Source organism: Pleuronectes platessa, chromosome 14 (genome assembly GCF_947347685.1).
Source record: "Pleuronectes platessa chromosome 14, fPlePla1.1, whole genome shotgun sequence".
NCBI lineage: Eukaryota > Metazoa > Chordata > Actinopteri > Pleuronectiformes > Pleuronectidae > Pleuronectes > Pleuronectes platessa.
This window is the reverse complement of record NC_070639.1, coordinates 24,925,987-24,950,053: the sequence shown is the minus strand read 5'-3', so window position 1 is coordinate 24,950,053 and position 24,067 is coordinate 24,925,987. Positions and strand designations below refer to the sequence as shown.

Genomic DNA, 24,067 nt, shown 5'->3' with positions numbered 1-24,067 from the left:
AACATTTAACCTAATAACATATAACATATAACATATAACATAGTGCAAAGATTTAAATTTAAATGAAGGCTAGCAGCAGTTTACCGAAGGAAGGAGTGAGGAATATTAAATTAAACGACAGGCGATTTCATGCCTGTTGCGGTCGGTGAAGAGAGAGTGATCAATGAACAAGCGCCAGTCTCAGCGTTGCATTCATTTTGCGCCTTGCGGCAAGGATAAACGCTTCACTTCCTGTAGCCAGCAGGTGGCGCTGTTGAGCAATTTTACCACGCCTATTTCCAAATACTCCAGAATACGTAAGTTTTCACCACTTTCTAATTAACTGCAAACTTTAAAAGATTTTTGAGCACGTTGAAGCCCTCACAAAGCCAATTCACTAAGCTCAGAATAATCCTAACAATTTCAATTGGGCCTCCCACCATTCGGTGATCGGGCCCTAATAATATGCATATATGTGTAGTAAGTAAGTAGTAAGTGTAGTTGTATGAATGGGGAACAAGAATGTACATGGTGATTGCGACTGTTCATTGGGTCAGTGTTGGTTGTTCAGAAGCCTAATGGCCTGGGGGGGGAGAAGCTGTTTGTTAGTCTGGTAGTCCGTACTCGAATGCTCCGGAAACGTCTGCCAGACCGCAGCAGTGTGAGAAGTCCACAGCCTGGGTGGCTGTGGTCCTTGATGATCTTCCGTGCTTTTCTCAGGCATCTTGTGTTGTAGATGTCTTGCACGGAAGGGAGATGGCAGCCGATGATGCGCTCCGCTGTCCTCACCACCCTCTGCAGGGCCTTGTGATCAGCAGCGGAGCTGCTACCATACCAGGCAGTAGTGCAGCCTGAGAGGATGCACTCAATGGTGCACCTGTAAAAGTTTGTTAAAGTTTTTGCAGACATACAGTCTCCTCAGGAAGCAAAGGCCCTTTTGGGCAGTTTAGACCGCAGAGTCAGCTTGGTTTGGACCAGGTAAGGTCATCTGTGATGAACACACCGAGGAACTTGAAGACGGAGACTCTCTCCACTACAGCTCCATTGATATGTATCGGATCGTGACCCCCCCTCTGCAGCTTCCTGAAGTCCATGATCATCTCCTTGGTCTTGCAGACGTTAAGAGACAGGTGGTTATCTTGGCACCATGTTACCAAGCCCCTTACCACATCTTTATAAGCGGTCTCATCATTGTTAGAGATGAGACCCAGGATGGTGGTGTCGTCCGCAAATTTCAGGATGATGTTGGAACTGTGTGTTGCCACACAGTCCTGCATGTACAGGGAGTACAGGAGGGGGCTGAGTACGCAGCCCTGAGGGGCCCCGGTACTCAGAGTCAGGGAGGAGGCGGTGTGGTTGCCCATTCTCACCACCTGGGGTCTGCTCATCAGGAAGTCCAAGATCCAGTTGCACAGGGGGGTTTTAAGACCCAGGCTCCTGAGCTTGGGGACGAGCTTGGCTTGGTGTTGAATGCTGAGCTGTAGTCCACGACGAGCATCCTCACATTTGTGTTGGCCTTTTCCAGGTGGGAGAGGGTGGTGTGCGTTGACATGATTTTTCATGTCTAAAATCTTAGAAAAAGTTGTAGCCAATCAGCTGTGTGAGTTTCTCCAGGAAAATAATATATATGAAGACTTTCAGTCGGGGTTTAGAGCCAATCATAGCACAGAGACAGCCTAGGCAAAAGTCACTAATGACCTTTTAATAGCCTCAGATCAGGGACTTGTGTCTGTCCTCGTTCTGTTAGATCTCAGTGCAGCATTTGACACAATTGACCATCAAATTTTATTACAAAGACTCAAACAGTTTATTAACATTAATGGAACCGCCCTTAACTGGTTTAAATCGTATTTTTCTGATCGCTCCCAATTCGTGCAAATTAATGATGAGTCATCTGTGCGCACCAAAGTAAACCATGGTGTTCCACAGGGCTCTGTGCTCGGCCCAATTTATTCTCATTATATATGCTTCCACTAGGAAACATTATCAGGACACTCGGTAAATTTCCACTGCTATGCGGATGACACCCAGTTATATTTGTCAATAAAACCTGAACAAAGTAATCAATTAACTAAACTTCATCATGTCTCAAGGACATAAAAACCTGGATGACCCACAATTTTCTCTTATTAAACTCAGACAAAACAGAGGTTATAATACTTGGCCCCAAACACCTTAGAGATACATAATCTAATGATATAGCTGCGCTAGACGACATTGCCCTTGCTTCCAATGAAACAGTCAGGAACTTGGGAGTGATCTTCGATCCTGATTTATCCTTTAATAGTCACTTAAAACAAATTTCTAGAACTGCTTTTTTCCACTTGCGTAATATTTCAAAAATTAGACATGTCCTTTCACAAAAAGATGCAGAAAAACTAGTCCACGCCTTTGTTACATCGAGACTGGACTATTGTAATTCATTATTATCAGGCTCCAGCAGTAAGTCGTTAAAGACTCTACAGCTTGTCCAAAATGCCGCAGCACGTGTCCTGACAAGAACAAAGAGAAGAGAGCACATTTCTCCAGTATTAGCATCGCTACACTGGCTTCCAGTTAAATTTAGAATAGAATTTAAAATTCTTCTCCTCACCTTCAAGGCCCTTAATAATATAGCGCCTTTTTACCTTAAAGAGCTGTTAGTACCTTATAAACCCACTAGAGCACTCCGCTCCCAGAACTCAAGCCTACTTGTCGTCCCTAAAGTCTCTAAAAGTAGATTAGGAGCCAGAGCTTTCAGCCCAGACTGCTGAAGGCTAAACTGGAGGGCACGCAGGTGAGTGCTCCCCTCATCGCTTGGGTCGATGACTATCTGACGGGCAGACCACAGTTTGTGAGATTACAGAACTGTGTGTCTGATCGTCTGATCAGTGACATCGGGGCCCCCCAGGGAACTGTACTGTCCCCCTTCCTCTTCACCACATACACTGCTGACTTTAAGCACTGCACAGAGACGTGTAATCTGCAGAAGTTCTCTGATGACACGGCCATTGTGGGGTGTGTTGAGGGCGGAGGGGAGGCTGAGTACAGGGACCTGGTTGACCGCTTTGTGAAGTGGTGTGGGGAGAACCGCATGCAGCTCAACGTGAAGAAGACGAGGGAGATGGTGGTGGATTTCAGGAGGACCAAGCCCCTGCCCTCTCCTGTCTGCATCGGTGGGACGGCTGTGGAGTTGGTCCCTGCATACAAGTACCTGGGTGTCACACTGGACAATAAACTGGACTGGTCCACCAACACAGAGGCCGTCTACAAGAAGGGCCTGAGCCGGCTTTATTTCCTGAGGAGGCTCAGGTCCTTCAATGTCTGCAACAAGATGCTGCAGATGTTCTATAAGTCTGTTGTGGCGAGCACCATCTTCTTTGCTGTGGTGTCGTGGGGTGCGGGCATCAAGGCTAAGGACGCCAACAAACTGAAAAAACTGATTAGGAAGGCAGAGTCTGTGGTTGGCTCTAAGCTTGTCACCCTGGAGGAGGTGGTGGAGGACAGGATGCTGGCAAACTGCTGGCAATCATGGACACTCCCTCTCACCCCCTCCACAAAACACTGGACAAGCTAAGGAGCAGCTTCAGCCACAGACTCATTCAACCCGCTGCTCTAAGGAACGATACAGGAAGTTGTTCCTCCCAACCGCAATAAGACTATACAACTCCTCTACCTCTGTCAGAGCCACAATCACAGAACTGCACTAAATATACCTGTCTCAATTCATCACTTTATACAATAATATTGTCTTTTGCGCACACTGTCTACATATTCTTACACTCACAGTATATTATATTATCTATTGTATCGCCAAAAAATATTTATACCCGTACTATATATCATATATTATATCATACTCTTTGTATATTCTTTGTATATATAAGTCTATATACACATATTTTATTTATACATGTGTACATGTTATTATTATTATATTTTACTATTATTATATATACTGTTGCTGCTATTATTACTATATACTGCTATTATATTGGTATAATTACTATCATATATAAATATATATTATATACTATATATACTGTACTATTTTTTATATACTGTCTAACAATAACATTACCATCATATCATCAGTACTATTACCATCATCTGCCACTGCACCTTATCTACCTATTTTATCTTGTGTTTCTGTTTTTATTCTTTCTACCGCAATATTTTATATTTTATATTTTATATTTTATATTTGATATTTTATTCTATTGTATTGTATTTAATTGTATTCAAATGTACCGGCTGCTATGACGACTTAATTTTCCCCCGGGGATGAATAAAGTAATCTATCTATCAAGCCCCTCGGCTGTGGAATCATCTACCACTTTCAGTTCGGGAGGCAGTCACCATCTTTTCATTTAAGAGTAGACTCAAAACCTTCCTTTTTGATAAAGCTTATAGTTAGAGCTAATTAGTGCGGAAGAACGTAACTTTTTCTATTTTATGACACATGACACACGGAGCTTCTCTTTCCAGCTTCTCCTTCCTCTCCTCCATCCCTATCCCCCTTCCCCGGAATCCCTTTGCTTTATCACCCGCAGATCCAGGGCCTCTGTGGCCGCACCATGGATTGCGGTTTGTGGATCGCGCACCGGGGTCATGTGGGCTGATCGTGGTGCTGGTGGCGGACCCTGTGTCGCGTTGGCATTGGGCACGGGCGGTGGACCAGGACCGCGGTGGTGGCTCGTGATGGGTCCTGGTGGGCGGCGGTGGACGGTGACTGAGGACTGGAGTGGCGTCTGGTCTGGATGGTGGATCGTGGTCTGGATGGTTGCTGACCATGGACTGTGCTTGCAGCGGGACTGCTTGGCATGTCATGTTGGGGTTGTCCTTCGGGATGTCTACCCTCATCAAATGCTGCTAGAGACTTTAATCTTTAATCTTGAAGAATTTAATCTTGATGATGTTCTCCTGCACGTGGCATCTATTGCACTTCTGTCTGTCCTGGGAGAGGGATCCTCACATGTGGCTTTCTGAGGTTTCTACGTATTTGTACCCTGTTAAAAGGGTTTTTAGTAGTTTTTCCTTACTCTGGCTGAGGGTTAAGGACAGGGGAGGATGTCACACCCTGTTAAAGCCCTATGAGACGAATTGTAATTTGTGAATACGGGCTATACAAATAAAATTTGATTGATAAAATTTGATTGATCATCCGTAGGTCTGTTTGGGCGGTGTGCAAACTGGAAGGGGTCAAGGGTGTTCGGAAGGGTGGAGCAGATTTGGGTTTTGACCAGTGTCACATGTTCGTTGATCCCAAATATGAGAAGTGCCGGTCTGGTCTAATTCAACAAGTATTTATTAAGGAGCAATGAAAAGTTAACAGCATAGGTATGGGCACTCATGCACAGCCTCGGCTAAATCAGTAGCAAAGGGTAGTGAATAGTCGCGCAGAACGGACGGCGCTTGTAATCTTTTATAACAGTAGTTGGACAGGATTGGTCAATAACAAGGAGAAGTCCTCGTTTGATGGTGCGCAGGTGTAGAACCATCATCCAGGGTTTGAATCGGGAAATGACGAGGAGCGGCTCCCAGGTTAGCCCCTCCTTTGACCGTTTGCTGGGAAAATCTTCATATCATGACATTGCGAGTTTGTGTTTTTGAGAAAAAGCCTTGAATCGGCTGACACCTTGTGAGTCTTCAGTAAGCATGCGCAATCTAAAAAAAAAGTTATGCATAAGAACAAGTTTAAGCACAGTGTTTGTATGCCACAGATTTATAGTTCCCACAGCAAACAGCTGCTCTTATCAGACCTCTTATCAAGACAGGTGTGAGACTGAACTAAGATGTGACTCACACACAAGCAAAGGTTACTAAAAGTCACGATGTGAGGGCCACATATTTCCCACACTGCCCCCACCCTCCTCCATTTGTTTAGAGTACAGTTCCATAAACATCTTCACAGACACACACAGATAAACTAGATATAAAATCTTAACACCAGTCGCTCAAAGCACTTCATGATGGTGGATGTCAGTGCTACAGGGCGGTAGTCATTTAAACAGGTGATCAGAATCAGAATCAGAATTATTTTTATTGCCAAGTATGATTGCACATACAGGAAATTGCCTTGGTGTCGCTCGTTGGTGCACTGAACATAAAACAACAATATAAAAACAACAATATAAAAGCACAATATAAAATCAATAAAACAACAATGTGGTACAAAATATATACAGTACCAGAGTTATGGGCACGTGCGGTGCTAAGGTCCAGAGATTGGTGATAGTGCCATAGATAGTGATAGATGATTTCTTGGGTATGGGGATGATGGTGGCCTGCTTGAAGCAGGGGGGGACTTTTGACAGATATAGGGAGAGGTTGAATATGGAGGTGAAGACCTCCGCTAGCTGGTCGGCGCAACCCCTGAGGACGCGGCCTGGAACTCCATCGGGCCCAGATGACTTCCGAGGGTTCACCCTATGAAGCTCTCGCCTCACGTCAGCCACGGTACGGGACAGAGTGCAGAGTTCAGTCCTCGGCCAGTCTCGCGGATGGAAGGATGTTGGCTGCCTCAAACCGTGCGTAGAAGGTGTTGAGGTCATCAGGTAGAGAGACGGCATGCTGATCATCACTATTATTTCTCCCCCTTTATAGCCAGTGATGTGTCGTAGGCCATCCCACAAACGTCGGGGGTCAGAGCTGAGGTAGTTGGATCCCAGCTTGTCCCTGTAGTCTCTTTTTCCATCTCTGATGGCCCTCCACAGGTCACATCTGGACTTCCTCAAAGCCTCCGGGTCACCAGAGTTATAGGCAGAGGACCCTGCTCTGAGCTTAGCACGGACATTACCATTTACCCGGGGCTTTTGATTTGGGAAAGTTCTGACACTGACCCTAGGGACGACATCATCGATGCATTTAGAGATATATGCAGAGACACTCTCTGTGTATTCATCATGATCTAGAACACAAGTAAACCATAGCAATACCGAATGTAAACCAAAGGGGCCAAAGTAGTTTTGTTCCATATTCACCATTGACCACCTGGGCCACTTTAGGTTCATAGATCAAACTTAGTCCAGAGCACTTTAATGACACATTGCTTCATAATAAAAGGTCACCAGCAAAAGAAGGAATAAAGATCTTTGAAATGCAGTCGTATTCTACTTTATTTAAAGATGTTAGTATTTGAGACACTGACTTTCAACACCGTACAGTTTACAACTTCTGAAATATTGATCCTCATTTTGTGACCTTTAGGAAATGAATCAATACAAATACAGTGACACTAATATGTCTCCCTGTAAAGATGCTGTTGGATGGTGTTAAGGAAGCTGGTACATCTCATCATCACCTCAGGTAAAAGACCTGACATCAGATCACAGTGTAGATATTTTAATGGGATTCGACCTGAAACAACAAATGTTGGAGGTGTTTGGAGATTTCATTCATTTTCAGTCCGTATTAAGAAGAGGATGATACACCATTATTTGTAATGTCAATATCAAACGGGCAAGTTTTGGTATATCTGATTCCAAACGAACTACAATGACGTCATACGCAACAAAACAGGAAAGGTTGATAAGAACCAGCAGGTGAGGTAAACAGGTCTGTAGAGCTTTTGTCCTCGTTGTTTTAAACCTTCTGTTAGTGACGATGAGTATCCTGATGTATGTAAAAACTATGAAGAGCATCGGGAGAAGACAAATATTCACTAACAGAAACACTCCATAAATGGACAGAGCCACTGAGGTCACACATTGAAGTGTGAAAATGGACGTGTTGCAGAAGAGGCCTTTCAGACTGAAGTGACAGATCTTTACATTAATATACAATACAACTGATATTCCAAGTTCACAAGCAGGAACAAACCAAGCTATGAAGAGAAAGACTTTTACAGTTGTCTTCCTCATGATGGTTGGATATTGCAGAGGTTTACATATGGACACATATCTGTCATAAGCCATGGCCGACAACAATAGAAACTCTGACGTGGTCATAGTGTAATACACAGCAGCTTGAAAGAGACAACGTGGGAAAGTCGTGATCTGTTCTTCAGATAAGAAGTCGATCAAAAGCTTGGGGTAGATTGTTGTGCTGTAAAGAATAGAGTTGATTAACAAAGCTGCAATGAAGATGTACATCGGCTCATGGAGGTTTTTATGAATCACAATAAGATACACAATGGTGGAATTCCAACAGATTATTATAATATATAATGCAAACATGACCACAAAATACAAATGTCTGTATTTCTGCAACTCCACATGTCCATCGAAAGTTATATACGTTACATTGACTTCATCATCCATCAGGCTTCTGAAAAACAGAGTGAATCAGTAACAAGTGCAGATCATACAACAGCCGTTCATAAAGATCCTGTAACAAGTCTCCCTGAGAGGAGTTCAGGAGCCTGTGGCCTGTAGGAGATTCACTCACAGACTCCAGAGGCACAGACAGTGGAGGGCTGCACTCTGGCTTTTTATCAGACTGCTTCACCCTCCATGAATCGCATTAAACTCTCCAACAACATGTCAACAACTTCAGAAAACTCCAGGGTCCTGGACCCAGAGGGTTTGTTCCTGTTGACCTCCTCTTGTTAGTTTCTACACATTGTTTTCTAATGTTTCAAATCAAATCAAATCAAATCAGATCAAAGTTTATCGTCACATGCACCAAATAGCTTAGTGTCATCAGAGCAGTGAAATTCTTATGACCTGAAGGGAAGTACAACATAAAAATAAACAAGATATAACATATAACATTTAATCTAAAAACATGTAACATATAACATAGTACAACAATTTACATTCAAATGAAGGCTAGCAGCAGTTTACAGGGTGAAGGAGTTAGGAATATAAAATTAAATAATATGCATATATGTTTAATAAGTAAGTGTAGTTGTATGAATGGGGGAGAAGAGTGTACATGGTGATGGCGACTGTTCAGTGGGTCAGTGTTGGTTGTTCAGAAGCCTAATGGCCTGGGGGGGGAAGAAGCTGTTTGTTAGTCTGGTAGTCCGTACTCGGATGCTCCGGAAACGTCTGCCAGACGGCAGCAGTGTGAGAAGTCCACAGCCTGGGTGGCTGTGGTCCTTGATGATCTTCCGTGCTTTTCTCAGGCATCTTGTGTTGTAGATGTCTTGCACGGAAGGGAGATGGCAGCCGATGATGTGCTCTGCTGTCCTCACCACCCTCTGCAGGGCCTTGCGATCAGCAGCAGTGACTGTATATGAAGATGATCAGTGACAGTATATAAATAAATTTAATAATTACATTGTATATCTCATGCTTTTATTGTGAAGGTAGAGTAATGTTCCTGTGTTTCCTGGTCTTTCAATGTTTGACTTGACGACTCGTGTTGACACTCTCATGTTCTGTCAGTTTAGTTTGTTAATTTCATTCTCTGTGTTTTCTGTTTCCTGTTTTATTTTGTAGTCTCTGTTCCTTGTGGGTTGTTTCTGTCTTCACTTCCTGTCTTGGTGATTGTCTTTCTAACTCCTCATGTGTTGCACCTGTGGCCAATTACCCCTGCCTCCCCTGTGTGTATTTAAGCCTCTGTCCTTCCCCTTGTCCTCGGTCGGATTGTCTGTTTTGCTTCCAGTTTTTCTCCAGTGTTTCTTGTGCTCGTTCTGGTTCCTCTGGTCGTGCTGGTGGATTATGTTCCATGTTGCTGTTCTGTTTTCCTGTCCTGCCCTGTCCTGATCTCCTGAGCCTCCTGTAAGCTTCCTTGTGCTTTTGTTTATAGTAAATACCTTTTTTGTTAAATATAAGACTAAAGAGACTCCGCAACCCTCAAGCCCTAGCCACAGACCTGGATGCGGCAAGCCGTTTGGCTCTGTGTGGATTTTGGAGCCTGGAAAGAGTGTCTGCTATTGGGGCCAGATGCAGAAAACCCTCACCTCTACAGCCTGCTCAGAGGAAACAGCCACCAGCCTCATTCGCTGACCGGTACCTGGGGGGCTGTTGGGCTTGTGGGGGACCCGGCAGGATCCAAAAAGCTTCTGGTGTTGGTTGGTGGATGTTGAAGAGGCGGAATACAGCAGAAGCTTCTCTCTTCAGCAGTCTGCTCAGAGGCACCAGCCACCTCCAGTCCCGACTGGCTCGCAGTCTCCAGTCCCTGTCCCGCGCCGGAGGGTCCCGGCAGACGCCACTCTGGTTCCGGCGTCAGAGGTCTTCGCGGTGCCAGCTCCAGTCCCCGATCCAGTCCCTGTCCCACGCCGGAGGGTCCTGGCAGACGCCACTCTGATTCCGGCGTCAGAGGTCTTCGCGGTGCCAGCTCCAGTCCCCGATCCAGTCCCTGTCCCACGCCGGAGGGTCCCGCCAGACGCCACTCTGTTTCCGGCGTCGGAGGTCCTCGCAGTGCCTGCTCCAGTCCCTGCCCAGCGCCGGAGGCTCCTGGCTGACGTCCCCTGTGTTCCGGCATCGGAGGTCTTCGCTGTGCCAGCTCCAGCCCCTGCTCCAGTCCCTGCTCCAGTCCTTGCCCCGTGCCGGAGGCTCTTGGCTGACGTCCTTTGTGTTCCGGCGTCGGAGGTCTTCGCGGTGCCAGCTCCAGCACCTGGTCCAGCCCCTGCTCCACTCTCTGCTCCAATCCCTGCCCCGCGCCGGAGGCTCCTGGCTGACGTCCTTTGTGTTCCGGCGTCGGAGGTCTTCGTGGTTTCAGCTCCGGTTCGTGCCCCACATCCGGGGCTGAGGTCGGAGCTCTTGCCCTCTGCCCCTGACCGGTCTTCGGGCCGCCCGCCTGAGGGGCTCCTGTGCTTGGCTCCTGACCGCCCTCCCGAGCCTCAGAACTCTGCCTTCGAGCTGCCACGGCGCCGTCCGCCCGAGCCCCTGGGCAGGTCCCGGAGTCCCTCCTCTGGCTCCCCCCTCCTCCCTCCCGTCGCAGTTCATGTTTTGCTTCGTCTAGGATCCAGCTGTTGAGGGGGAGGGGTACTCTCATGTTCTATCCAAATACCAAATGATTGATAACAATCAAGCTGCAGAGACAGAAGCACACAAAACAATAAAAGAGCATCTGAAGTGTAAGACTGAGCTGATCCTGGTACAGCCACACACATCAAAACAGCACAGAGGAATCTGCACCTCCGATTTTCACTGACTCCGGTTCAACTCCATATAGAAACACGGAGGGAGACAGGAGCTCAGTCCAGGACATTTAACAAGATTTCCTCTACTGCTGAAAGTGGTTCCACTATAACACACTTTCCTTTCTTTAATACAAAAACAGCTATTTAACACACATTTTCCTCCACCTGCTCCTTGGTTTTGAGTCCCACCTCCTTGATACGTGAAACCAGTGTCACTGGTTAAACACCTTCAAATATGGATTCCTAACAATGATACAATCCTTGTAGTTTAATAGGCCAGGCCAAGTAAGTCATTTTGGAGCCAAAAATCGAACTAATTGTAAAAAATAAAATTTCAGCATGGATCATTTCTATGAGGTGTCCAGAACAACATACTAAAAGTCCTAAGAAATCCTAGTTGAGGAAATAAGTTTAATTCTCATCAATGTGTGCCAATAAGGCCAGGCAACAATAAACCCCAATGGGACAAATGTTTCCTTTACTCCTATCAAAACGAAACTTTACACAATGTCACAGGGTCAGTAATAAAACATCATGTTGGATTATGTCGACTCTTTCCCTCTGGACGACACAGTGTGTGTGTGTAACGTCCCATGAGGCTGTGACCACTGGTTGATAATTAGGTGTTTACAGAGCGGCTGTAATCAGCTCCCCCGACTCTCACAGACGACTTCTGAGTGTGTCTTACTACACATCATCACAGCATCTTGTTCATTGGAAACTGCTTGTTTCATAGTTACTTCATGGACACACAAAATTCTTGGGTCACTTTGAGGGATGTCTCCCTGACCATCTACTGATAAATCAGTAAAGTAGAGTAAACTCAGCTTTGTTCACTACGCTTTGGTCTGGAATGTGTCCCTAATGGCAGCCTATGGCTAGGGTTGCAAAATTCCGGGAATATCTCAAGCTGGATATACGGGAATATACGGGTATTAACGGGAAATTGTGTGGGTAATTTATACTAACTGTATTTACCTTGTCATATACAGACATAAATATAAACATTTGTTTTGTCATATGCTGATTTGAGCCCTGAGAAAACTTTGGGCACTTGACTATATGCTTCTGGATCTGTGTCATTCTTAACATAGGTTTTTGCATCATATTTGCAAATGTACACAGCCTTTCCTTCTACATTGGCTGGGATGAAATGTCTCCACACATGAGATAGTGCATGTGGAATTGCTCTGTAGAATAAGATGAGAAAAAAGCATTTAAAAAAACATTAATGCAATGCTAGAGATGTAAAAAGTTGGCCAAACAGTTGGAATCGTCTTTAAAAATATTTTACAATTGATGGATAAGTTAATAGAAATAGGCTAGAGGAACAGATGAACAATCCTCAATCAGCATGTTAATATATTTCCCCCAGTAATATCATTGAAATTTACCTGACTAGACCTGCACACTACAGCAGGCCTCAATAGCTCTGCTGTAGAGTGAAGGATGCTGGGAATTATCTGCACAAGTGATGGAGAAATGCACAGTGCAGGGTGGAAATTCAACGTGCAGCATGTGCTACATTCCATACATCTTTTAAATAGAGTTTTGAATGATGTTTTTATTGCTTAGCGTTTAATTTGCGTACATTTGTTTTTTTTCAAAATTCCCCAAATTCCCAAGCTGAATATTCCTATGGAACGTTTACGGAAAGTTTACGGAATTTACCGGAAAATATTCCACCCCTTTGCAACCCTACCTATGACACAATCACACACAATCACACACACACACACACACTTTACCACCATGTCACGTTCATACAGCTTATGAAAGAGTTTTCATTGATCACACTTTGTCCAGAGCACTTTAATGACACATTGCTTCATAATGAAAGGTCACCAGCAAAAGAAGGAATAAAGATCTTTGAAATGCAGTCGTATTCTACTTTATTTAAAGATGTTAGTATTTGAGACACTGACTTTCAACACCGTACAGTTTACAACTTCTGAAATATTGATGCTCATTTTGTGACCTTTAGGAACTGAATCAATACAAGTGATTCGACCTGGAACAACAAATGTTTGAGGTGTTTGGAGATTTCTTTCATTTTCAGTCCGTATATAAATGGATTAAGAAGAGGATGATACACCATTATTTGTAATGTCAATATGAAACGGGCAAGTTTTGGTATATCTGATTCCAAACGAACTACAATGACGTCATACGCAACAAAACAGGAAAGGTTGATAAGAACCAGCAGGTGAGGTAAACAGGTCTGTAGAGCTTTTGTCCTCGTTGTTTTAAACCTTCTGTTAGTGACGATGAGTATCCTGATGTATGTAAAAACTATGAAGAGCATCGGGAGAAGAACATTATTCAGCAACAGAAACACTCCATAAATGGACAGAGCCACTGAGGGCACACATTGAAGTTTGAAAATGGACGTGTTGCAGAAGAGGCCTTTCAGACTGTTGTGACAGATCTTTACATGAATATACAATACAACTAATATTACAAATTCACAAACAGGAACAAACCAAGCTGTGAAGAGAAAAACTTTTACAGTTGTCTTCCTCATGATGGTTGGATATTGCAGAGGTTTACTTATGGACACATATCTGTCATAAGCCATGGCCATCAACAATAGAAACTCTGACGTGGTCATAGTGTAATACACAGCAGCTTGAAAGAGACAACGTGGGAAAGTCGTGATCTGTTCTTCAGATAAGAAGTCGATCAAAAGCTTGGGGTAGATTGTTGTGCTGTAAAGAATAGAGTTGATTAACAAAGCTGCAATGAAGATGTACATCGGCTCATGGAGGTTTTTATGAATCACAATAAGATACACAATGGTGGAATTCCAACAGATTATTATAATATATAATGCAAACATGACCACAAAATACAAATGTCTGTATTTCTGCAACTCCACATGTCCATCGAAAGTTATATACGTTACATTGACTTCATCATCCATCAGGCTTCTGAAAAACAGAGTGAATCAGTAACAAGTGCAGATCATACAACAGCCGTTCATAAAGATCCTGTAACAAGTCTCCCTGAGAGGAGTTCAGGAGCCTGTGGCCTGTAGGAGATTCACTCACAGACTCCAGAGGCACAGACAGTGGAGGGCTGCACTCTGGCTTTTTATCAGACTGCTTCACCCTCCATGAATCTCATTAAACTCTCCAACAACATGTCAACAACTTCAGAAAACTCCAGGGTCCTGGACCCAGAGGTTTTGTTCCTGTTGACCTCCTCTTGTTAGTTTCTACACATTGTTTTCTATTGTTTGTATGACTCTGTGCTTATTTAGTTTTTCGTGCCTGTTTTATCTTAAGATCAGCTTCAGGTGAATATCTTCAGATTTGAACTCAAGAGGAACTGATTAGACTTTTGTGATTAAAGGTCAAAAGATCAAGGTCACGTGACCTTTTGTTCTTGTGAACATGATGTATAAGGAGTTAAAGGATATCAGGAATCTGCGCAGCCATCACTGTCTGGTTTTGATCGGCCACCAAACAGGAACAGACAGCAACAGACAGTCCGGTCTGCAGACTGCCCCCCACATATGGACAGAGTCAGGAAACATCACTGCAGACCCATCACAACTAGTTCCATCTCCTCCCCTCTGGGAGGCGCTAAAGAGCTCTGAGGGCTACCAGACAGCAGAACAGCTTGTTTCCTCTTGCCTATTATTGTCATGTTGTTGTGTTTTATGTTCATGTAAACATACTTTTGTATATGTAATTATATTTATTTTCTTACTTAGTTGTTAAATGTTTGCTTAACCTTGTGCTGCTTTTTTCACCTTGTTCTTTATGGTTTATTGTCTATTTCTGTACGTTGAGAGCAACAGAAAAACCGGAGTCAAATTCCTTGTATGTGTACGAATACATGGCCAACATCGCAATTTAGTAGCTTCTACAGGAAATCGAGGGCATTTAGATTCCCTCAGGTCCAAACAGTCGGCTATAGCCAACCTGCTGGGCGTCTCAGCACTGGGAGCTCTGGTCAGGTCCCGGTTCATGAACATCTCACAGATGGATGCCCCCTCCCAGTTCTTCTTTGGGTTGGAACAGAGAACAGGGAACTGTTTAAGAACGGGTAGTGGCTGTGAAGTCTCCGACTCGTCTGAGATCAGGAAGTGTGCTACCGGTTTCTATAGAGACCTCTTTAAGAGTGAGTGTTCAAGTAATCCAGATGTGCACAGCAGGTTTCTGATTGGTCTCCCTCAGGTAAGCAGGAGCAACAACACGGAGCTAGCTGCACACTTTACGAATGAGGAGCTGCACAGAGCCACCATGAGCCTGTAGAGCGGCAAAGCTCCAGGGATCGACGGTCTTCCTGCTGATTTCTTTAAGTCCTTCTGGGACATCTTAGGACAGGATCACCAACACCAAACGTGTGACACCAGACATCGTCAGTAGGCCAATATGATGGAGCTTAGGAGGTTTGCAACTGTTTGCCAGATGTAGGCCACAAGTAAAACATAGCAACACCGCATGTAAACCAAAGGGTTCACAGGTGGCCTCAGGTATTTCTGTGCCATATTCACCATTTACCCCCTGGGCCAATTTAGGTTCTGTTGTGCAATAATAGGTAGACTTGATGTTGGCTAATTCTTAAGAATCATAAAACATGATTATTAAAATAATAAAATGATTTATTAAAAATAATACAACTATGAATTAAAACGATAAAGTTATCAACTAAGAATTATTAAATTATTAATGAAAAAAAGTACAATTTTCAATTCAGAATAATACAATATGTAATTATAATTTAGAAACAACAGGGCACAACCCTGGTATCAGGGACCAACAGTCAATCTGTACAGATCAGTCTCATTTGGATCTAGTTCAATTAGAAATCTCAATATTTACTATTAAAGATTATGTAATGAACAGTTAAGGTTATGGAGATCTTGACAGTGTAGAGGTTGGCAAAATTGACTTATGCAACATTTATGAAAGAACATTTGTGAAAGAAAAACATTTATTATGAATATAATAGAGTATAAAAACACAAATCACTAACAAAGTACTTACTAAACAAAGATATGTATGTGAGTGTGGGTGTCTATGTAAATCAGGATGCTCTCAAAATGGTGGCTTTCCAAAAGTTCACACCTTCCTCAGCATGCTTTCAAGTTGGTCGCTGACCAACCTAAAGTTAACAGCCCTTCCAGTTCTTCTGAAGTTGCTTTACGACCGGTAGCGGGGGAAGGTTTAACTAGGTGAGGGGATATGGGTATGTCTGTGGGGAGCTAAGTTAGACAAGGAGGGTAACTAACCTTACTTTCGAATAACTTATAACCCAAAATATCACACATATATCAAACTCATAAACATCACATAGAATCGAATAAACAATCTTGCTTAGCCTAGTATAATTATTAAGCCCAGTTTTGTTACCGATCCGAGGAAAAGGGGAAAGGAATTTGTAGTTCAGTGCACAGTTCTGTGAAGTCTTCCGGTTGGTTGTAAGGTTTCTGCATTCGCGGTTCTGTTGAGCTGTGGGGCTCAGTTGTTGGTTCGAAGTTCTTACCTGCAGGCCAACGAGTCGCTGCTAGGAGTTTGGTAGAGCTTGAGATGCGAGGAGGTTTCCTTAATGAGATGAGCTGGAAGCTGCAACTTTGACCTCCTCTCGTTGGATGGGAAAAGAAGAAAGCTGGAGCAGCCAGGCTTCCCCCTCGGCGATGCAGGAGAAGAAGCTGGCAGCCTTCCTCCTTGGAAGGTTTGTGGAAAGAGAGAGAGAAGGGGGAAAAGTGGCCTTATATTGGCCCGGTTACCTCAAAGGTCATGGAGCCAGAGTGAACAATTGGAGTTGACCCTGGTTGCTTTTTCAAACCTCCTGGTGAAATTGTCCGGAACAAAGGACCTGCTGCATCGGGGAGACTGAGTTCGGGAGGTTTTCTCAAGAACAAAAAAAAATGCTATTTTTAGGCTTTGACTAACTTGCGTATGCGATACAGAGAGCAGAGGAGAAATCTAAATGCGCCACCATGTGACGGGGGGGCATGGCGGTGGCGAAAAGAAGAGTGTCGACCCACATTGCCTTTGCGATCGTTCGGTAGATTGCGATCGACGTATTGGGCACCCCTGATGGAGGCCGAAGAGGAGGCCTGTGGTTCCACAAAAAACATGTTCCAACAGTTCATAGATCAAACTTTGTCCAGAGCACTTTAATGACACATTGCTTCATAATAATAGGTCACCAACAAAAGAAGGAATAAAGATCTTTGAAATGCAGTCGTATTCTACTTTATTTAAAGATGTTAGTATTTGAAACACTGACTTTCAACACCGTACAGTTTACAACTTCTGAAATATTGATCCTCATTTTGTGACCTTTAGGAAATGAATCAATACAAATACAGTGACACTATTATGACTCCCTGTAAAGATGCTGTTGGATGGTGTTAAGGAAGCTGGTACATCTCATCATCACCTCAGGTAAAAGACCTGACATCAGATCAAAGTGTAGATATTTTAATGGGATTCGACCTGGAACAACAAATGTTGGAGGTGTTTGGAGATTTCTTTCATTTTCAGTCCGTATATAAATGGATTAAGAAGAGGATGATACACCATTATTTGTAATGTCAATATCAAACGGGCAAGTTTTGGTATATCTGATTCCAAACGAACTACAATGATGTCATACGCAATAAAACAGGAAAGGTTGATAAGAACCAGCAGGTGAGGTAAACAGGTCTGTAGAGCTTTTGTCCTCGTTGTTTTAAACCTTCTGTTAGTGACGATGAGTATCCTGATGTATGTAAAAACTATGAAGAGCATCGGGAGAAGAACATTATTCAGCAACAGAAACACTCCATAAATGGACAGAGCCACTGAGGGCACACATTGAAGTTTGAAAATGGACGTGTTGCAGAAGAGGCCTTTCAGACTGAAGTGACAGATCTTTACATTAATATACAACACAACTGCTATTCCAAGTTCACAAGCAGGAACAAACCAAGCTGTGAAGAGAAAGACTTTTACAGTTGTCTTCCTCATGATGGTTGGATATTGTAGAGGTTTACATATGGACACATATCTGTCATAAGCCATGGCCGACAACAATAGAAACTCTGACGTGGTCATAGTGTAATACACAGCAGCTTGAAAGAGACAACGTGGGAAAGTCGTGATCTGTTCTTCAGATAAGAAGTCGATCAAAAGCTTGGGGTAGATTGTTGTGCTGTAAAGAATAGAGTTGATTAACAAAGCTGCAATGAAGATGTACATCGGCTCATGGAGGTTTTCATGAATCACAATAAGATACACAATGGTGGAATTCAAACAGATTATTATAATATATAATACAAACATGACCACAAAATACACATATCTGTATTTCCGCACCTCCACATGTCCATCGAAAGATATATACGTTACATTGACTTCATCATCCATCAGGCTTCTGAAAAACAGAGTGAATCAGTAACAAGTGCAGATCATACAACAGCCGTTCATAAAGATCCTGTAACAAGTCTCCCTGAGAGGAGTTCAGGAGCCTGTGGCCTGTAGGAGATTCACTCACAGACTCCAGAGGCACAGACAGTGGAGGGCTGCACTCTGGCTTTTTATCAGACTGCTTCACCCTCCATGAATCTCATTAAACTCTCCAACAACATGTCAACAACTTCAGAAAACTCCAGGGTCCTGGACCCAGAGGTTTTGTTCCTCTTGTTAGTTTCTACACATTGTTTTCTAATGTTTCAAATCAAATCAAATCAAATCAGATCAAAGTTTATCGTCACATGCACCAAATAGCTTAGTGTCATCAGAGCAGTGAAATTCTTATGACCTGACGGGAAAATACAACATAAAAATAAATAACATATAACATATAACATTTAACCAAATAACATCTAACATATAACATATAACATATTACATTTAACCTAATAACATATAACATATTACATATAACATTTAACCTAATAACATATAACATATAACATATAACATATAAAATATAACATAGTGCAACAATTTAAATTTAAATGAAGGCTAGCAGCAGTTTACCGAAGGAAGGAGTGAGGAATATTAAATTAAACGACAGGCGATTTCATGCCTGTTGCGGTCGGTGAAGAGAGAGTGATCAATGAACAAGCGCCAGTCTCAGCGTTGCATTCATTTTGCGCCTTGCGGCAAGGATAAACGCTTCACTTCCTGTAGCCAGCAGGTGGCACTGTTGAGCAATTTTACCACGCCTATGTTGTTCAATAGTACGTAAAAAGTGTTACCATAGAATGGTGTGCCTTTAGGCACTCAATAAATTTGGTTATCAAAATAAAATGTAAAACATTAATATTTAAAATATTAATATTAAATCATAACTTTAATTGGTTAAAGTTCTCGCGGGGCACCACCCTTCATAGAAGGGAAAAGATAGCCAATTTATTGATTAAGATCAGTCTCATTTAGATCTAGTTCAATTAGAAATCTCAATATTTTACCATTAAAGATGATATAATTGTAAGGACTGCAGACAGGTGTGTGGATCCAATCGCACGACTCGGAGACACAAGAAGGTGCAATTAACCAGCTTTACTGTAGAATATTGGTACACGTCACGGCAGTTCAAACACGGGTACAATAATTCCACAGGAGACAGGCAGCGGCAGAGTTCGTAATCGTTCCAGTCCAAGGTCGGTACACGGGAGGGCAGTTGAACACAGGGCAGGGTATCCGGCAGGGAAAAGGCAGAGACGTAAACCGTTAAGCAGGCAGGGATCGGTAACAGGAAGGCTATCAGGAGGAATTGCTGGAACGCTAGGAACATTAAGAAACAAAGACGAACTGGCAACACCACACAGGAACACACAGACTAAATACACCGAGTGATGAGGACCAGGTGCAAACAATCAGGGAGGAGCTGACAATCACCCAGGTGGAACACACACACGAGGGAGGGAGTGAGGAGTCTGAAACGAGAGGAGAGGGGAGTAAACAATAACAACACATAACAAGAATAAGTTATAAATCTCCAGCCAACTTAACTTAATAAACTGGGCTGGCCATAACAATAATGAACAATGAAGGTCTATGGAGTTCTTAACAGTGTAACAGTTGGCAAGATTCACTTATGCAATATTAATGACAGAACATTTGTGAAAGAAGAACATTTATTATGAACATAATAAAGTATAAAAACACAAATTACTAAACAATCAAACTAACTAAAAGGAAGTGTGTGAGTGTGTGTGTGTGTGAATGTAAATTAGCATGCTTTAAAAATGGTCCCTAAGATAAGAGCCCCCCCCCCCCCCCTTCTTCTGAGGTTGCTTTATGGGGGTAGGTTTAATTAGGTGGAGACTATGCGTGTGTCTGTGTAGATGTTAATCAGATAATGCAAGAGTCAGAGAGACCTACAAAGGAGGCCTGTGAAGGGCCTAACTAACAATTACTTTCAAATAACTTGTTGCCACAATATCAAAGCATATATCAAACTTATAAACACACACTGATCAAATAAACAGTCTTGCTTAGCGTAGTATAATTATTAAGCCCAGATTATGTTACCAGTCCAAGGGAAAGGGGAAAAGAAGTTGCAGTCCAGTTGCAGTTCTGTGACGTCTCCTGGGTTTGTGGTCGTAGAGTTCTGCATTCGCGATTCTGTCGAGCCGTGTGCTCAGATGCTGGTTGAAGTTCTCCTGCAGGACATCGCGTCGCTACGAGGAGTTTTGTAGAGCTTGAAGGGCGAGGAGATTTCCTTGAGAGGGGTGAGCTGGGAGCTGCACCTCTGACCTTCGGTTGTGGGTTGGATAGAGAGAGACAGCCTTCCGCCCTCGGCGTGATGGAAGAAGAGAGAGATTTTAGGCAGACCTCTCCTTATATTGGCCCCGGTGACCTCACAGGTCTTGGACCAGAGTGACCAATAGGAGTGACCCCCCAGGTTCTTGACACCTTTGTGTGATATTGCCCCGGTCCCAGGACATGCAGCATCCTGTTACATCCTCTGGGAGACTGAGTTCCTTGACTGTCTTAAGACAAAGGGAACATGTGGCACTCTGGGAGACTGAGTTCACTCCAGAACATGCGGCTCCCTTGTTTCAAGTTTGACTGAAGGGAGGCCTGTGGTTTGCACAAAAACCATGTCCCAACACCTATTTCCAAATACTCCAGAATACGTAAGTTTTCACCACTTTCTAATTAACTGCAAACTTTAAAAGATTTTTGAGCACGTTGAAGCCCTCACAAAGCCAATTCACTAAGCTCAGAATAATCCTAACAATTTCAATTGGGCCTCCCACCATTCGGTGATCGGGCCCTAATAATATGCATATATGGGTAGTAAGTAAGTAGTAAGTGTAGTTGTATGAATGGGGAACAAGAATGTACATGGTGATTGCGACTGTTCATTGGGTCAGTGTTGGTTGTTCAGAAGCCTAATGGCCTGGGGGGGGGAAGAAGCTGTTTGTTAGTCTGGTAGTCCGTACTCGGATGCTCCGGAAACGTCTGCCAGACGGCAGCAGTGTGAGAAGTCCACAGCCTGGGTGGCTGTGGTCCTTGATGATCTTCCGTGCTTTTCTCAGGCATCTTGTGTTGTAGATGTCTTGCACGGAAGGGAGATGGCAGCCGATGATGCGCTCCGCTGTCCTCACCACCCTCTGCAGGGCCTTGTGATCAGCAGCGGAGCTGCTACCATACCAGGCAGTAGTGCAGCCTGAGAGGATGCAGTCAATGGTGCACCTGTAAAAGTTTGTTAAAGTTTTTGCAGACATACAGTCTCCTCAGGAAGCAAAGGCCCTTTTGGGCAGTTTAGACCGCAGAGTCAGCTTGGTTTGGACCAGGTAAGGTCATCTGTGATGAACACACCGAGGAACTTGAAGACGGAGACTCTCTCCACTACAGCTCCATTGATATGTATCGGATCGTGACCCCCCCTCTGCAGCTTCCTGAAGTCCATGATCATCTCCTTGGTCTTGCAGACGTTAAGAGACAGGTGGTTATCTTGGCACCATGTTACCAAGCCCCTTACCACATCTCTATAAGCGGTCTCATCATTGTTAGAGATGAGACCCAGGATGGTGGTGTCGTCCGCAAATTTCAGGATGATGTTGGAACTGTGTGTTGCCACACAGTCCTGCATGTACAGGGAGTACAGGAGGGGGCTGAGTATGCAGCCCTGAGGGGCCCCGGTACTCAGAGTCAGGGAGGAGGCGGTGTGGTTGCCCATTCTCACCACCTGGGGTCTGCTCGTCAGGAAGTCCAAGATCCAGTTGCACAGGGGGGTTTTAAGACCCAGGCTCCTGAGCTTGGGGACGAGCTTGGCTTGGTGTTGAATGCTGAGCTGTAGTCCACGACGAGCATCCTCACATTTGTGTTGGCCTTTTCCAGGTGGGAGAGGGTGGTGTGCGTTGACATGATTTTTCATGTCTAAAATCTTAGAAAAAGTTGTAGCCAATCAGCTGTGTGAGTTTCTCCAGGAAAATAATATATATGAAGACTTTCAGTCGGGGTTTAGAGCCAATCATAGCACAGAGACAGCCTTGGCAAAAGTCACTAATGACCTTTTAATAGCCTCAGATCAGGGACTTGTGTCTGTCTTCGTTCTGTTAGATCCCAGGCAGCATTTGACACAATTGACCATCAAATTTTATTACAAAGACTCAAACAGTTTATTAACATTAATGGAACCGCCCTTAACTGGTTTAAATCGTATTTTTCTGATCGCTCCCAATTCGTGCAAATTAATGATGAGTCATCTGTGCGCACCAAAGTTAACCATGGTGTTCCACAGGGCTCTGTGCTCGGCCCAATTTATTCTCATTATATATGCTTCCACTAGGAAACATTATCAGGACACTCGGTAAATTTCACTGCTATGATATGTGATATACAGTGATATATAATATCACTGCTATGCGGATGACACCCAGTTATATTTGTCAATAAAACCTGAACAAAGTAATCAATTAACTAAACTTCGAACATGTCTCAAGGACATAAAAACCTGGATGACCCGCAATTTTCTCTTATTAAACTCAGACAAAACAGAGGTTATAATACTTGGCCCCAAACACCTTAGAGATACATAATCTAATGATATAGCTGCGCTAGACGACATTGCCCTTGCTTCCAATGAAACAGTCAGGAACTTGGGAGTGATCTTCGATCCTGATTTATCCTTTAATAGTCACTTAAAACAAATTTCTAGAACTGCTTTTTTCCACTTGCGTAATATTTCAAAAATTAGACATGTCCTTTCACAAAAAGATGCAGAAAAACTAGTCCACGCCTTTGTTACATCGAGACTGGACTATTGTAATTCATTATTATCAGGCTCCAGCAGTAAGTCGTTAAAGACTCTACAGCTTGTCCAAAATGCCGCAGCACGTGTCCTGACGAGAACAAAGAGAAGAGAGCACATTTCTCCAGTATTAGCATCGCTACACTGGCTTCCAGTTAAATTTAGAATAGAATTTAAAATTCTTCTCCTCACCTTCAAGGCCCTTAATAATATAGCGCCTTTTTACCTTAAAGAGCTGTTAGTACCTTATAAACCCACTAGAGCACTCCGCTCCCAGAACTCAAGCCTACTTGTCGTCCCTAAAGTCTCTAAAAGTAGATTAGGAGCCAGAGCTTTCAGCCCAGACTGCTGAAGGCTAAACTGGAGGGCACGCAGGTGAGTGCTCCCCTCATCGCTTGGGTCGATGACTATCTGACGGGCAGACCACAGTTTGTGAGATTACAGAACTGTGTGTCTGATCGTCTGATCAGTGACATCGGGGCCCCCCAGGGAACTGTACTGTCCCCCTTCCTCTTCACCACATACACTGCTGACTTTAAGCACTGCACAGAGACGTGTAATCTGCAGAAGTTCTCTGATGACACGGCCATTGTGGGGTGTGTTGAGGGCGGAGGGGAGGCTGAGTACAGGGACCTGGTTGACCGCTTTGTGAAGTGGTGTGGGGAGAACCGCATGCAGCTCAACGTGAAGAAGACGAGGGAGATGGTGGTGGATTTCAGGAGGACCAAGCCCCTGCCCTCTCCTGTCTGCATCGGTGGGACGGCTGTGGAGTTGGTCCCTGCATACAAGTACCTGGGTGTCACACTGGACAATAAACTGGACTGGTCCACCAACACAGAGGCCGTCTACAAGAAGGGCCTG

At 43.8% G+C, this 24,067-nt stretch overlaps 3 protein-coding genes across 3 annotated transcripts; all 3 read right to left on the bottom strand.

Moving 5' to 3' along the window:
• Positions 1–7,361: 7,361 nt before the first annotated feature.
• LOC128456098 (olfactory receptor 13C9-like) lies at positions 7,362–8,348 on the bottom strand. The gene has a single exon (XM_053440148.1). The coding sequence runs from the start codon at positions 8,217–8,219 to the stop codon at positions 7,362–7,364; it is 858 nt and encodes a 285-aa protein (XP_053296123.1). The 5' UTR covers positions 8,220–8,348.
• A 4,611-nt stretch (positions 8,349–12,959) lies between these two features.
• Positions 12,960–13,928, bottom strand: LOC128455566 (olfactory receptor 13C9-like). The gene has a single exon (XM_053439230.1). It carries the CDS (start codon positions 13,914–13,916, stop codon positions 12,960–12,962), a length of 957 nt encoding a protein of 318 aa, XP_053295205.1. The 5' UTR covers positions 13,917–13,928.
• A 3,505-nt stretch (positions 13,929–17,433) lies between these two features.
• Positions 17,434–18,372, bottom strand: LOC128456099 (olfactory receptor 13C9-like). Its single transcript, XM_053440149.1, has one exon. It carries the CDS (start codon positions 18,358–18,360, stop codon positions 17,434–17,436), a length of 927 nt encoding a protein of 308 aa, XP_053296124.1. The 5' UTR covers positions 18,361–18,372.
• Positions 18,373–24,067: the final 5,695 nt, after the last annotated feature.